Source organism: Armigeres subalbatus, chromosome 3 (genome assembly GCF_024139115.2).
Source record: "Armigeres subalbatus isolate Guangzhou_Male chromosome 3, GZ_Asu_2, whole genome shotgun sequence".
Classification (NCBI taxonomy): domain Eukaryota; kingdom Metazoa; phylum Arthropoda; class Insecta; order Diptera; family Culicidae; genus Armigeres; species Armigeres subalbatus.
Window position 1 is genome coordinate 126,950,278 of NC_085141.1, and position 15,596 is coordinate 126,965,873.

Consider the following 15,596-nt stretch of genomic DNA (forward strand, 5'->3'; position numbering starts at 1 on the left):
TCCTTGGCGTGAGAGGTTCCACCACAAATCATGCATTTAGCATCCATTTGACAATGTTTGGTTCCATGACCCCACTTTTGGCACTTACGGCACTGGGTGGGGTTTTGGAAATTTCCCCAAGGCCTGCGGAAATGTTCCCATGTAACACGGACATGAGACATAATACAGGCCTTTTCCAAACTTTTCATATTATTTAGTTCACTTTTGTTAAAATGAACTAAATAAAATTCTTGAGAAATGCCTCTCTGGGAAGTACCAGGGTGGGATTTCTTTTTCATCTTAATTACTTGGACTGGTGAAAATCCAAGTAATTGAGAAATTTCAATTTTAATCTCATCCAGTGATTTATCATCACTGGGGAGACCTTTCAAGACGACTTTGAACAATCGCTCAGTTTTGTCGTCGTATGTGAAGAATTTATGGCGCTTCTCAGTTAAATACTGAAGAAGACGTTTGCGATCGTCAAAGGATCCAGGCAAAACGCGGCAGTCACCCTTCCTAGCAATCTGAAATGAAACCTTGATCCCCTGAAGGTTACTCAAAATCTCATCCCGGAAGCCAGAAAACTCGGCAACAGATACCACAATTGGCGGAATCCTTTGCTTTTTCGCATGAATCGAATCACCTGGGCTAGAGGTATATTCGATTTGCTCAATTTCATCATTAATCAAATCGAACTTGATTGCTCAGTTCGATAGGAGAAGAATTATTTTCTATATTAGAGTTAGAAGGAACATCTGAAGTCTCCAGCTTCTTTCTACTTTTTCCGCGCTTTGACAGGGCGATATTGTAACCTTGTTTTTTAGAAGGAAGTGGAGAATTCAGAGACTTACCCTTCCTCTTGTTTTTATTAATGCTCATTGCTGAGCGTGGAGACGTGACCTTCTAAGAGGTTTTTCATTCCAGAACGGTGTCCCTGCAGGATTACCACCGCTTGTCGGAATTTTACTTCCGCAAACGGGTCCAACGTAAAACGAAGGCACGGGTCCTTGCAAAGATCGTAACGGGATCAGTGGGTACAAATAGCGCTAAGAAGCACCATTGAAATTAAAATAGCTTCGGGTAGTATTAAAACTTCCTTCCGCAACGAGAGAAAGAACCGCACAGCACGAAAGCACGATGCGGTCTGAGTGTAGGACTTCAATATGTTCTATTCAACCACTTCATCTTGTACAAAGCTCTCTCGTGATGATAGATTCATTACCGGCAACGCAGTATTGACTTCAAAAGTTTCAACCGACATTGAATCGTCGTCAGCACAAATGATGCTGCCGCTGAAGTGACATTATGATTGTGATCATGTTGAAATGCTGTGACCTGCTGCGATGTGGCATTTTGCGGTGTCTGCTTCTGGACAAAAGCTGTAAAATAAATCTTCGACTTGAAGTAATATAAACACATACCTATAATAATACCTACCTGTACATAAATTATTTAAATCCTTTGCACTGGAGTCCGACTTTTTCTTCTTCATTGATTTCAATATTTTTTTTTTTTAGAAGGGCTGGAATGGCTTTCGTAGAACCGTGAAAAACGGTGCCATTTTTTCTCATTTGCCCTATCTTTTCATTTCCAATCGACTTCGGCCACATGAGTAAGTGTCCTTTTATTCAACTCATGGGGACGGCCAAGACTTGCATCCTCCCATTTTCTAGAAACTGCACTACTCTGAACATCTATTAATATATTAAATAATGAAATAATATATTTGTTTTATGTAAAACAATTAGTTTACCTTGCAAACCGAACGAAACACTAAAAAACTATTGATGCGCTGAGAGATATCGATTTTCACAAATTTATTGATGACAACTGATTATTGCAGGGCAGCCAGATATTTTTACTTGCCCGCATTTCTAATAATTATTTTTTACACGACAAATATTCATTATTTTTTTGTAATTTATTTTTGCTATTTTGCTGATTGCTCCTGCAATAATAAGTATTAGATCAATTCTAATTTTATAAGAGTCTCAGCTGTTCAGCTACATTTCATCTTTGTTTTACTTTTTCTACGAAATATGGAATTTACATATTAATTTAATAAAAATAAGCAATTATTTTCAGCAACTAACAAATTAAATAACTAAAAAACGCCTAATGCAAAATCTTTGTTAACCCTAATGTAATTTTTTCGATGACTCTGGGAACCAATTTCTAGAGAGTCATAATAAGTAAGTTAAATGTTCAAATGAAATTGCATGAAGGTAATAATAAGTCATATATAATGCAGTATACGAAAACATTGTAATTATATCCAGATGAGATTAGATCAAGTTATGAATCCACATATTGTTATGTGATGTACAATTTCTTGTTGCAATGCATATGCTCATATGGCTTTGAGAATTGCTCGTGGACTACCTTCTCGTAGGTCTTCGAATCCAGACTGGGTGTCGCCGAGATTTGGAATTTGTACACGTGCTGTAAATTAGAAATAAATAAATGACATAATTTAATATAACATTTAAAAGATAATATATACTGATAATTGTAACAAACTTTTTTTTTTCGTAATTGCCTTTTAGCTTATATACTACATCAATTGTTCAAGGTGCCATACAAAATCATATATTGATTTAACTTCAAAGTCGTTTAAGTTACGATGTGAAATTATAAATTGGTACATAAGAAGTCATAAAAAATGTCCAAAAAAGTTATACACGAATTTGTACAAAGCATCTTTTCAGTTAATATAAAATCATATAAAGTAAGAAAACAAACTTCGTTTGTACGTATATGGCCTCCAAATATGTACGTATAGATGATATCTATGCATATTATATGATCTTTTTTTACCGAATAAGCATCCACATAGCTGAATTGCAAATGAGTTATGTGAACAGAATTGTTGGCTGGGTATTTTCTCGAGCAAATCGCATCCTGACCTCCTGACCACTTTTTCATCTTCACCGACAGTCTATATTCCTTGGAATGAAACCGTTAAGCACTCAGCGTATCTTCTGAATGGGGTACGGAAAGCTTTGAGTGCTTGGATCCTTTCTCATCGCTCGATACCGCGAAATAAGAAAGCGGACTCTCTGGCTAAGGTGGGCGCTATGGAAGGTGATATTTACGATCGGCAAATCACCTTCGATGATTTTTTCAAACTAATTCGTCAGGAAGCCTTGATCAGCTGGCAACAAAAATGGACAAATGGGGAGATGGGTAGATGGCTGTATTCAATTCGCCAACGGGTGTCGAAGCGGACATGGTTCAAAACATTGAATTTGGGACGAGACATCATTGGAACCATGTGTCGTCTAATGTCCAATCACTACTCTTCAAATGCACATCTTTTTCGAGTGGGGCTCGCAAAAGGCAATCTCTGTGTTTGCGGTGCAAATTATCAGGACATTGACCATGTCGTGTGGGCGTGCGAGAAGCCTCGTGGCCCAGATCTGCGCTAACTGAGCATCTTCGGGTCCGGGCCGAGAATTGTTGGCGGGTCTTGATCTTGAGTACATGTGCCTTGTCCACCCATTTTCGAAAGTTGCTGATGTTAAACTGTATCGTCGTCCATCCATCCCTTTTGCTGTTGTAATCCCTTAAGAAATTCTTCCTCTTGTTGACTACCGTTAAACCCCATTCGTATGTCTTCCTCTCATTACTGTCTCCCAAAAAATGTTAGTCTCGATACAGATGTGAATCGTTGCCAAGGATTTCAACTGTGTAAACATCAGCATTGTAATTAATTAAGCGTCCTCAATTCCCTTTTTTTCTAGTGTATAATTGTATTCCCTAACCTCAATTAAACCATGAGTCTTTCGGTTACCCAAAACTAACATTAGAATATAAGAATCATGAAAAACTGTATTCAAAAAAATATTCCGGCTCCGTAACGCTTTACGGCAAACCAAATAAATGACAGTTTGAAAAAAAACAAGTATGTAGGTAGAGCAGGGCGGATCTTGAGTCAGTCGAAAGCCTTCCCGAAAATCGAACTACGTACATCACTCGATTAATCCATAATTGAAATCCATAATCGTAAATTATCTGCCATAGTTGTATTCCATCGATTGTGTCATCCACAGTTTTTAAGTCGCTGAACAGATAAGGTTTGGCAAGGTACCAATTCGCAACATTTCTGCAAGAATTAAGACCTCAACTTAACGAGCATCCAAACCCCTATTCATTGAAGTAAACAAGCACTTTCAAGCCACATTTACGATTCAGCCTCGTCAAGAAAAGTGATACTTTTGGTCATCATCGCACATCACCCACATTTGGTGACTCTCCCTACAATACAACACTTAATACTCACCAATCACCAAACATTCACCCCTTGATTCAGTGCTGCTATACATATTTTTTCGTCTTCCTCTCAATTCCAGGCGAATCACCGTCCAAGCGACTACTTTTCGATTATCCGAGTCCATATTTGTATGGTAATTATCATCCATCGCCGAGTGACGATCTGGTCGCTTTATGGTTTGGAAGTAACGGAACAGGTTAGTACGTGTTTGCTAAAATGTTGCTCGTGGGGATTTTTTTTTTGTTGTTATTGAAGAGCTTTTTGAATCGACGACGATAAAACCGCGTTCATTGTCATAACTGGGAAGCCATTTTGTTTGGTTTTACGATCGGCACCACATCACCGCCGGCGCCGTTGGGGTAGGGGAAAACCGTCCAGGCCCCATGCAGCTGAAAATGAACGCGAGGGGAAGTGATCGTGGCATTGATGGTAGTAGCTGTTAGTACCACCCCATTTCTGGATATGGTTGGTTGAGCTGAGAGCTCTTGGGCGTTTAACGATGCTGGTTCATGGGTTAGGAATGGATATTGGTGGATTGTTTTGTAAACGGTTTACGATTATTATCAATTCGAGTATAATAGTTGCGCTGTACGACAAGTACCTGGCGACAGCAAACTTTAGCTCGTTCGAATAATAGTTGAACAATCGACATTGAGCAGCTCTACACATGGGTAGTCATTTGGAAGTAATATGGGGCTTTTATTTTCTTTTTTCGAGTTCCCCATATTTTCGTCGAATTTGGAGACATTATTTTAGATATTTAATTACTAGATATAGCGCTAAATTTTCCCCAGAAATTATCCAAAAACATCTGCATTACACAGTCAATGCAGCCCTCGATAAATATGTCCACCAAGCAAGTAACCCATAATGGCAATCTCATAATAAACGCTGTAGAATCTTCTTGTTTACGTTCACCATGATTAATTTTAATTAGTATCGGATAGCATCTCATCAACCTGGAGGAAAACTATCTCACCGCAGTCTGGTTTGCCGGTGGATCCATTTCTCCATGCATCGTAATTTATTAGCAAATTTCATTGCTCTTGATCCGGCTCATATTCCACGGGCTTGCGCTTGCAAAACACGCTAATAAACAACGCAATTTAGTCTACAGCGCAAAATAAACGACATTCCTTCTCCTGTTCATTGTCATTATGGACTGACGTTAGTTGGCACCGTCGCCATGTCGCATGGAGGAAAATAAGCGGGAAAAGCCCGTTCGCGCCAGATTTTCCACAACATAACAAAACCGTGCCCGGTTGCACGTTGTCTCAGGGAGTCACTCGACTCCTGTTTATGTTTTGCACTACACGATGAATGAAATATCACCTCCGTCTTGTCCGGACGGGCCCATCCACACGGTGGGTTACTGCAACAGCATCGTACACACATCGTACACGTTATCCTGCGTTGGCGGATAGTAAAGATGATGGGTTCTCAAAGGGTAGAATGCGACTCACAATTCACTGAGATTATTAGTTTGAATGTTTACGGTCATATGGAAATTTATGAACATAGTTAATTGTAGCTCTATCGGGTACTCTGATGAAAGACTTCGAATAGGTTGAGGAATTTTACGAAATAGTTCACACGAATATGCTATGCCTTTCTTAAAATTGATTAATTGATTGATGAAAATCAAAATTGTGAACCGCTGCAACCAAGAATATCATACATCACCTCAGTAGAAAGCACGCGTGTGCCACACTAGTTATGAAACTGAGAGGCGGGAAAATGGCTTCTCATACGGGGCGTCCACGGTAGCAGCGAACGGGCGTTTTGTTTTCATCCCGCACCGGACGACGACGGTTCCGGCGATGGGCAATGCGACCGATACGATGCGATGATGTTGTTGATGATGGGGCGAGGATCATAATAAACATCGTTCGAGCGCGCCAACGAAAGGTGAATCCTACGCGAACAAGCGGCGTGCATTCCAACTAGACACATGTGCATGTTGGGAAAATTATAACACGCGGGAGAACCTGATCCTGTCTTGAGTGCCGCACTGGTAAGACAGGGAGCGGTTTTCTGTCGCAACAAATGGTGAGGGCGTGAACCACACTAACTGGATTTTGGCAAGATGATGAACGACTGTCGTGGTAGGATTGAAAATGCAACTGATTTGAAGTATTTCAAGACATTTCGACGGTGTCGTGCAATACTGACACTACTCTAAATATTCCGTTTGTGACATTTCGGATCCACTGCAAGGAAAATTGTATAAAGCTACCCCTAGAAGATCCTAGGTCGATATTCATAATGCAATACGATTTTGGCCACATTCGATTTTGGCAACAAAGTCATTCGATTTTGGCAACATTCAATTTTGTCAACAATTTTATTTTTTGAAATTGTTTATAAAATCTCATAGTCCTTGTAAAAACGCTGGTTAGAGTTCTAAACCAATTAGAATAAAAACCGTAAGAGCCAGTTCGCGAGAAGCGCGACCCCCTCTTGTATCGATATTCTCCGATTTGGATGAAATTTTCAGGGTTTGTTCATATATGTAAGAGAAGACATTTAGCAAATTTTCAGATTTTTTCATTGAGGGGAAGTGGGGTAAAACGGCCCTTCAAAAATTATTGTTCAAAAATCGCCAAAACCAAAAAAATGCAATAACTTTGGCAATGAGTGACCGATTTTGTTTAAATTTTGCACGTTTTTTCTACTCAATTAGTACTTTATACCAAGTGGTTAATAGGGTTATAAAGTTGTTTACTTTAGGAGAAAATTGACTTTTTCGATAAAAAATGGTCGTTTTTCCAAAGGGAATATTTTTCACCAACAGATCTAGGATAAAAAACTAAACCCGTAAGGCAATTAAGGAACTAAAGAGCTTTCATCTCATATATAATGTAGAAGCGCCAACTCAAGAATTTCCTAGAAAATCGCAATTTTCTGCAACACTGTTTATTCAAAAGAAAGTTCGCACAAATTTCGACCCTACTTAAGTTGATGTTTTCCGATCTGGGGAAAACTGTCCAAACTTTTTTGTCTAAGTTGAAATTAAAAATCAGAATTTTTCATTAGGGGAGTGTAGGGTAAAATAGTCCTTTAAAAATAAATGTCAAAAAATACATCATTTTTTTATGTGAGTTCTAGCAGAAAATACATAAGTTTAAAAAAAACTGTTTCTTCTTCCTTTCAATTCATCTATATTTTTCGTCTCAATAGATACGTATATCCTTCGCTGATCTATATTAGATAGCAAACTATTTGCAGAACAATTTTCAACAGAAGTAAAATAGGACCAAAATAAGTGCCTTAAACATTAGCACGTCTTTCGCAAACTGAAACAAAAATGAACGGATTCGACGAAAGTGCTTGTTGATATTTTTATTGAATCAGCTACAATTACTGTGGGTACCGGTACTGATGTTGCTTTTACAGCTATGCGAAAAAAAAACAATGATTCTAAACGGCAAATGAGCAATTTCGTAACGTTTAAACATAGCTTGTTGGTGGAGCTGCTTCTCAGATTATATTTTTCTTTTGTACCTACTTGCATCAGGTTACCATAGGCTTGTTTTTGTAGCTTGTAACGATTGTGTGGTATTCATAACTCTCTTTCATCCTCCATCATTATCAATTTAAACCAAATTCTGTTTATTGTGCAAAAACGTCAAACCGTGTACCATTCATACATTTTGAATTACTAACCTTCAAACTGCTAGCTAATATTACAGAGATACAATCTAAACAAAATGTTTGGCTGAATGGACTATACTAGTTCTAATCGGGTGTATATATTTTCAAGGGTTGGACAATTTTATCTCATAGGTAATGAAATAGGGGTCTCCAGTAGCCTTGTGAGCAAAGGCGTAGGATTGCCAATCCGGAGGTGGCGAGTTCGATTCTCAGTCCGGTCTAGGGTGTTTTCGGGTTGGAAACATTCTCGATTCCCTGGGCATAGTGTATCCATTGTACTTGCCACACAAGATACATACTCATGCAATGGCGGGCATAGAAAAGCTTTCAATTAATAACTGAGGAAATGCTAATAGAATACTAATTTGAAAAGCTTGGCCAAGTTCCAGTTGGAATGTAGAGCCATAGAAGAAGAAGAAGAAGGTAATGGAATACCCTCGATTCTATGTTTACACAACTGTGTAAAAAACCCTCCAAAGTTTAACAATGTTGCATTCATTTTGCACAATACGGGAGAAACCTTTTTTTTCTACAACGAGCTGATTTTTCACAAGGAGAGCGAAATAATGTAATGTGTATACTATTGAATAGGATAGAGCTGATAGAGGGATAGAGTATCAATTGTCTGACGATTTGAAAACACACCCCTCATGAAAATACTTCAAATTTTAGAATACACGTTTCTACACTCATAGATAAAGTATGTAAATTGTTGATCGCTTAATCAATTAATTAAAAGATTACCGAGCAAAACTGTTTTATTATCGGCTTAATTTGCACCACTTGAAAGTGCTTTAGTACCTTAACAAAACTGTGTAGTTGATTGTAAAAAGGATTCCTTAAATATCAGCCTTTTTCTCTTGAAATCTTTGCTAACCTTATATGAACATATTTCCAACCAACCATAAGGTGTGGTTTGCTAAGAAGTAGTACTTGGGTAGTAACAGCTTGCAATACTTTTTGAGAAATCTATCTATTGCTTTTTTCACCGAGGAATAGACTACCGTGTTGAAGTACCAATGTAACAAACAAAGTACCAAAAGAAATGTTCTCACTTCCGAATGGATGGAAACTAGCTAAAGCATTGGATTTTGCTTTTCGTCGTTCTTGAACCATGCATCGTTCTTGCAATTAAGACGTCACCATGGAGGAACTGGTGGGAATATATTTTGGTGGAACAATAATTTTGAACGGGAGTTTAAGACGGAGCAAAGTTTACAATACCTCCGCCGGAATATTATAGAAATGACATGACTAGTTCACGTTATTTTTTGAGATTGAGAGATTGTGAAGGATTTAATTGTTGACAGATAGAAACCATAAAAACACTAAGCTTGTAAGAATTTCGAAGCATACTAGCAAAATCACTAGATTAGTTGCCAGTTGGGTCGGAATAATCAAATTCTTGTATCTTTTTTCGTAACATTATTTATATTTTGAGATCTATTTTACCCTCTCTCCCCATCCCAATATTTTGCCAAATAGTTTCATCTACATATAGAAATAAACCTTGTGAGTTTCAGCCAGATGCTGAAACATCGATAAAATGGAGTTTTTGACATTTTATTTTTACAAGGCTATTTTACCCAATTTACCGGAATTGCTCATTTGTCGTTAAGAATAATTGTTTTTTGTTCGCATAGATGTAAAAGCAACATCACTACCGGTACCCACATAAATAGTAGCTTATTCAAAAAAAAATATCAACAAGCACGTTCGCCGAATTCATTTTTGTTTCAGTTTGCGAAAGACGTGCTAATGTTTAAGGCACTTATTTTGGTCCTACATATTTTACTTCTTTTGAAAATTGTTCTGCAAATAGTTTGCTATCGAATATAGATCAGCGAAGGATATACGTATCTATTGAGACGAAAAATATAGATGAATTGAAAGGAAGAAGAAACAGTTTTTTTAAACTTATGTATTTTCTGCTCACATAAAAAATGATGTATTTTTTGACATTTATTTTTAAAGGACTATTTTACCCTACACTCCCCTAATAGAAAATTCTGATTTTTAATTTCAACTGAGACAAAAAAGTTTGGACAGTTTTCACCAGATCGGAAAACATCAACATAAGTAGGGTCGAAATTTGTGCGAACTTTCTTAAGAATAAACAGTGTTGCAGAAAATTGCGATTTTCTAGGAAATTCTTGAGTTGGCGCTTCTACATTATATATGAGATGAAAGCTCCTTAGTTCCTTAATTGCCTTACGGGTTTAATTTTTTATCCTAGATCTGTTGGTGAAAAATATTCCCTTTGGAAAAACGACCATTTTTTATCGAAAAAGTCAATTTTCTCCTAAAGTAAATTAATAACCCTATTAACCACTTGGTATAAAGTACTAATTGAGTAGAAAAAACGTGCAAAGTTTAAAAAAAATCGGTCACTCATTGCCAAAGTTATTGCATTTTTTTGGTTTTGGCGATTTTTGAACAATAATTTTTGTAGAGCCGCTTCCCCTCAATGAAAAAATCTGAAAATTTGCAAAATGCCTTCTCTTACATATATGAACAAACCCTGAAAATTTCATCTAAATCGGAGAACATCGTTGCAACCTCCCTTGGAAAGGGGGTCGCGCTTCTCGCGAACTGGCTCGTAAACAAAATTGTTTAGACCCCGAAACCGACGTAAAAAAAAGTAGAATGTTGTATCCCAGACACGACTGCCAATTGGAAGTAGGATAACGTGAGTGTAGAAAATTTTATTTTGAAAGTCTGAATATATTCCTTGGTGCTGATTTTCAAAGATGGGGCTGTAAATTCAATCTGGGTTGGAATATCCTCGGCATGGCTCATATCCTGGAAATAAATGGGCGAAAACCCGATTGTTACTATAAACCCATTTCGGTTTATGGCTATAAGCACAGTATTAAAGAAACAGGAGATCGGTAAACAACAACATTAACAACAACTTCCTCCATGAATATTTGGTGGCCCAGAAAAGGGCCGTTTGTTTATGTTGGCTTGAAGCCTTTTGAAGTGATGTACGCCGTGGTCCCGATGAATTTTATAGACTGTATCAATGCACTGCTGGGCCGAATCTGTAGAAAACGAAGAAAAGAGCAAAACGGAAAGAATGTTTCATATTAAATACATTATGATCTAAATATAAATTTAGTTACCAAATACTCAAGCTTCATTTTCAGGAGCAATTATCTATTTTTGCTACGGACTGTACGGCTGATGTAAATGATTGGTCATTTAAGTTGAAATCGAACGTTTTGGCAGATGAACTAGCGGAGCAACGACGATCAGTAACGTTAATCCACTTCACTGGGATGGCATTGGTTCTAGAATAAAATAACATAACGGCGTTGTTCTGTTGCTCTCAAGCAATTATGAATTGCACTTTGAAGAAAATTCGTCTCAGCTCAAACTTCTCCCATGTAATATGATGGTTATGATAAGAACCAATTTGTTTTCTACAATACGCCCATTCAATCACAAGCAGCAATAAAGCTTATGATTTGTACTTTGAAAAATATTTGTCTCGGCTCAATCTTCTCTAGTGTGAAATTATGATTCTGAAAAGAACCCATTTGTTTTCAGTAATTCACCTTCCCAATTATAAGCGACAAAATCGAAGCAGAATCTAGAGAAAATTTCATTTCATTGCTACTGACCCCAATGTCAGCCACTCGATAAGTTACCGCTAAAACGCGATAGACACCATCCATTCGAATCAATTTTCGCAGCATCCCTCCGAAGAGCGCTTGCGCTGCTGCCGACGCCAAGCGATAATAATTTGCACTTCGAAGAAGTAAAAGAAGAAGGAGAGGCCCTGGTTAAATACAATAGCACTAGCATCGAACGAAAAAAAGGCGGAGCAAGTAAACTGATGCCAATGATACGGTTCCCAAAGAGGCGGGCCTTCCCGATCAGGAATGCATAACAAAATTATAACTCAATTCTATCAATGGTTGTTATTTAAAACAACGTGTGTTATAATTAGATAGTTCGATAAAAATGTGTCTTCGGCCAGTTTTATTTCATATCAAAATTATAACAACTTTAGTTATGAATATTTTTACAAAATAATTGCCTACATTTTTTATAGACATTGGAAAAAAATCGGAGGTAATCACCATCAGTATAACTTGAACCCGCTCTCTATTAATACATAGCTGGAACAAAGTTAATTGCCTACATTATGGATGGAAATCCGGCGTGGTTTCTATCCGTGATGTAGGCAATTACCTTGAAAGTGGATTTTTGTACAGAAAAATTATATCAACGTTTGTTATAATGTTGATATGAAGGTATCAACCTCTGTTTTAATTATGTTACGGCTAGAGGTATTTTTGATATAATTTTTGTTATTTTAACAACTAACCAGCAAAATTTATAACACATTTTGTTACAATATTTTTCTGAAATAAATAACTCCCCTTGTTATAACTTTGTTATGCATTCTTGATCGGGTTGGACTCCATGCAAACGTATTCTGATCAACCAAAGTCTGGTTTTCTCGGAAAATCGGCAGGACAATTGCATCGCAGCGCCAACCAGACATCACCGGCGGACAAGCCTGCGGAGAAGGCAACAGCAATGATGGTGGCAGCGATGATAATTGCTACGAGGGGCGGTAGCAAGGCTCAGAGAAACGTCATCAAGGGTCATCGAAGGCGTCGAGCATTATAAACAGCCTCGTAAACGACATCTTCGGCACCATCTGGAGCAACGACATGGAGGAAGGCCACTACACGATCTTGAGCCCGGATTCCCCCACTCGGCTGAGTTGGTCCGGTGTCCACGCAACCCTCGACCTCTACATAACAAATCTGAGCGACCACGTCTCGCAGCCGGTCGTCTACCAGGAGCTCAGTTCGGATCACTATCCGGTGGTGGCGGAACTGGGCTCCTCGGTTAATCGGCACCAGCAGTTACGGCGAAACTACCACCGAGTGAACTGGCAGCGGTTCCAGCAGTGCGTCGATAACACCGTCGATTACGAGGTGCGTCCGGAGACGCCGGAAAGTATCGACCACCAGCTTTGCGCTATCGAGGAGGCGATCACGGCGGCCCGGGAGCAACACGTACCGACGGCTCGGCAGGTAAGCAACTCCTTAAACATCGATACACTCACCAAAGATTTGATTCGATTGCGGAATGTCACTCGCAGACAGTTTCAGCGTACTGGACTGCCTGAGCTTAAGGCACGCTGCAATCGAATCACAAAAATTATGAAGGCCAGAATGGTGGGCCTCAAAAATAACGACTTCTCGAATAAGATCCGCACTCTCCCCGATTATGCTAAGCCGTTCTGGAAAATGATCAAAATACTAAAATCCAAGCCTCGGCCCATTCCACCTTTGATCCCACTAGACAATAATGGCTCTAAGGATCGCTTGATAACTCCTGTAGAGAAGGTCGCTGAAATAGGTCGTCACTTCGTCAGCTCACACAATCTTGGGCAGAACATCGTCAGTCCACACGAGGCAGCCGTCAACGAGCATGCTAATAACTTCCATTTGATTCCCAACGACTTCTCAGAGGAGTTGGAGATCTCAGCTGACGAATTGGCCTATATCAAATCGTCGAAGAACACGAAGGCTTCGACAGCATCCTGAATCTCGAGCTCTAACACATGAGTGCCTCGTTCTTTGAGCACCTCTCGCTGATCTTTAATCAGTGTCTCCGGCTCAGCTACTTCCCATCGTCCTGGGAGTCAGCGAAAGTCATCCCCATCCGGAAGCTTGGGAAGGATCCTTCCTCCCCCAAAAGTTATCGACCCATTAGCCTTCTCTCAGGGTTATCCAAGCTATTCGAAAAAGCTATTCATCACCGGTTACTTGAGTCTGCCGAAAATCTCAACATCTTGCTCGAGGAACAGTTTGGTTTCCGACGCGGTCGGTCAACTGTACACCAACTGACTCGAGTTACCAACGTCCTCAGACGGAACAAGTTTGTCTCAAAAACATCCGCCATGGCCTTACTCGATGTCGAGAAGGCATTTGACAATGTATGGCATGATGGCCTGGTGTACTAACTACAACGCTACAATCTTCCCAGCTACCTGGTGAAAATCATCAACAATTACCTGTCGGCAAGGACATTCCGGGTCTCAATCAGCGGAGCGAGTTCCAATGCGCACAACATCGTCGCAGGCATCCCCCAGGGCAGTATCCTTGGGCCTGCTTTTCAATCTGTTCACCTCCGACATGCCAGAACCTCGCAGATGACACTTCCATCGTCTACAACGGTAGAGTGATCAGAGCGCTAGTGGCAAAACTCCAACGAGGCCTGGATGCCCTGACAGAGTACCTCACCAGCTGGAAGATCTGTATCAACGCGGCGAAGACCCAGGTCATCATTTTTCCCCACTCCAAATCCCCTAAACTTGTTCCGCCTGGGGACTGTAAAATCATCCTCAATGGCACGACTGTGGAATGGGCTAATGAGGCCGACTACCTTGGCTTGACCCTCAGGTTGACAAAACGGCGACAAAGTGTAACGTTTTATTGAAACTACTGTACCCTTTGATCAACCGCCGGTCGTCATTGTCCCTGAAAAATAAGCTTACTGTCTACAAGCAAATCAACCTCCCTGTGATCGAATACGGCATGCCAGTCTGTGAGAGCTGCGCTAAAACCCACCACCTCAAACTTCAAAGGGTCCAAAACAAATTCCTGAGGATGATCCTCAACACCCCTCCCAGGACAAGAACATCCGAGGTCCACCGTCTGGCCGGGATAAAGACCTTACATGAACGCTTTGCTGAGTGTAAAGAAAAGTTTAGTGTCCGTTGCTTGCATTCGGATCAGGCTCCAATTAGGGCGCTAGTTCCAATCTAGGTTATCAAATTTTTATTGTAAATATTAGTGTACATAGTAGTTAGGTTATCAAATTTTAATAAACATACTACCGCCTCCTGAAGGCCGTCATGATACATTATATTTTAAAAATTAGGTAAAAACATAAAAATAATAATAATAATAGTAATTAAAATTGAAGTTGGAGGGCCAAGCCGGCCGATCACTGTACATATCAAAAATAATTGTAGAACAAAAAATGTTTAAATAAAGAAGAATTTTACTACTATACTAGTTTTCTGGTTTTCTCGGAAAATCGACAGGACAATTGCATCGCAGCGCCAACCAGACATCACCGGCGGTGGAAAGCCTGCGGAGAAGGCAACAGCAATGATGGTGGAAGGGATGATAATTGCTACGAGGGGCGGCAGCAAGGCTCAGAGAAACGTCATCAAGGGCGTCTCATCGAAGGCGTCGAGCATTATAAACAGCCTCGTAAACGACATCTTCGTGCGTGTCGAGCTGGCCAAGCCCGCCGTTTCGGAGGATTCCAAAGTCGTCACCAGGTAAGCCAGCTCCTAGTGAATGAACGAGGAATTAGCTTCACTTAAAACGGCCCTTTTTAGGGCCACAGTCTCACTCAAATAGGAGGGGAATTTTCGTACCGCGCAAGCCGGAAATCAAAATTTTGAAATGAATTTCCTCTACTGATGCCACTGTTAGCCAATTTATGATTTGCCGCTGGAACACGATAGACGTCATCCATTCTAATACATTGTTTTGTAACGTCTCCATGCAAGGAGCGCATAGACTGTTACCTACAAAGAATTTTGCCCGTCACCAAGTGATTATGATTTGCATTTTTTGCAGATTTTTGTCTCGGTTCAACCTTTTTTCGTGTAAAAAGATGATTTTGTTTCCAATGACCCGCC

At 39.7% G+C, this 15,596-nt stretch overlaps 1 protein-coding gene across 1 annotated transcript in view; it reads left to right on the top strand.

Annotated features, from left to right (window-relative positions):
- The window catches only part of LOC134227232 (serine-rich adhesin for platelets-like), a 455,923-nt gene that overhangs the window by 123,832 nt on the left and 316,495 nt on the right, over window positions 1–15,596 (top strand). The window contains exon 4 of the mRNA XM_062708581.1: window positions 4,335–4,451. Within this exon, the coding sequence (XP_062564565.1) occupies window positions 4,335–4,451 (117 nt within the window). The remainder of the gene's footprint in view (window positions 1–4,334; window positions 4,452–15,596) is intronic.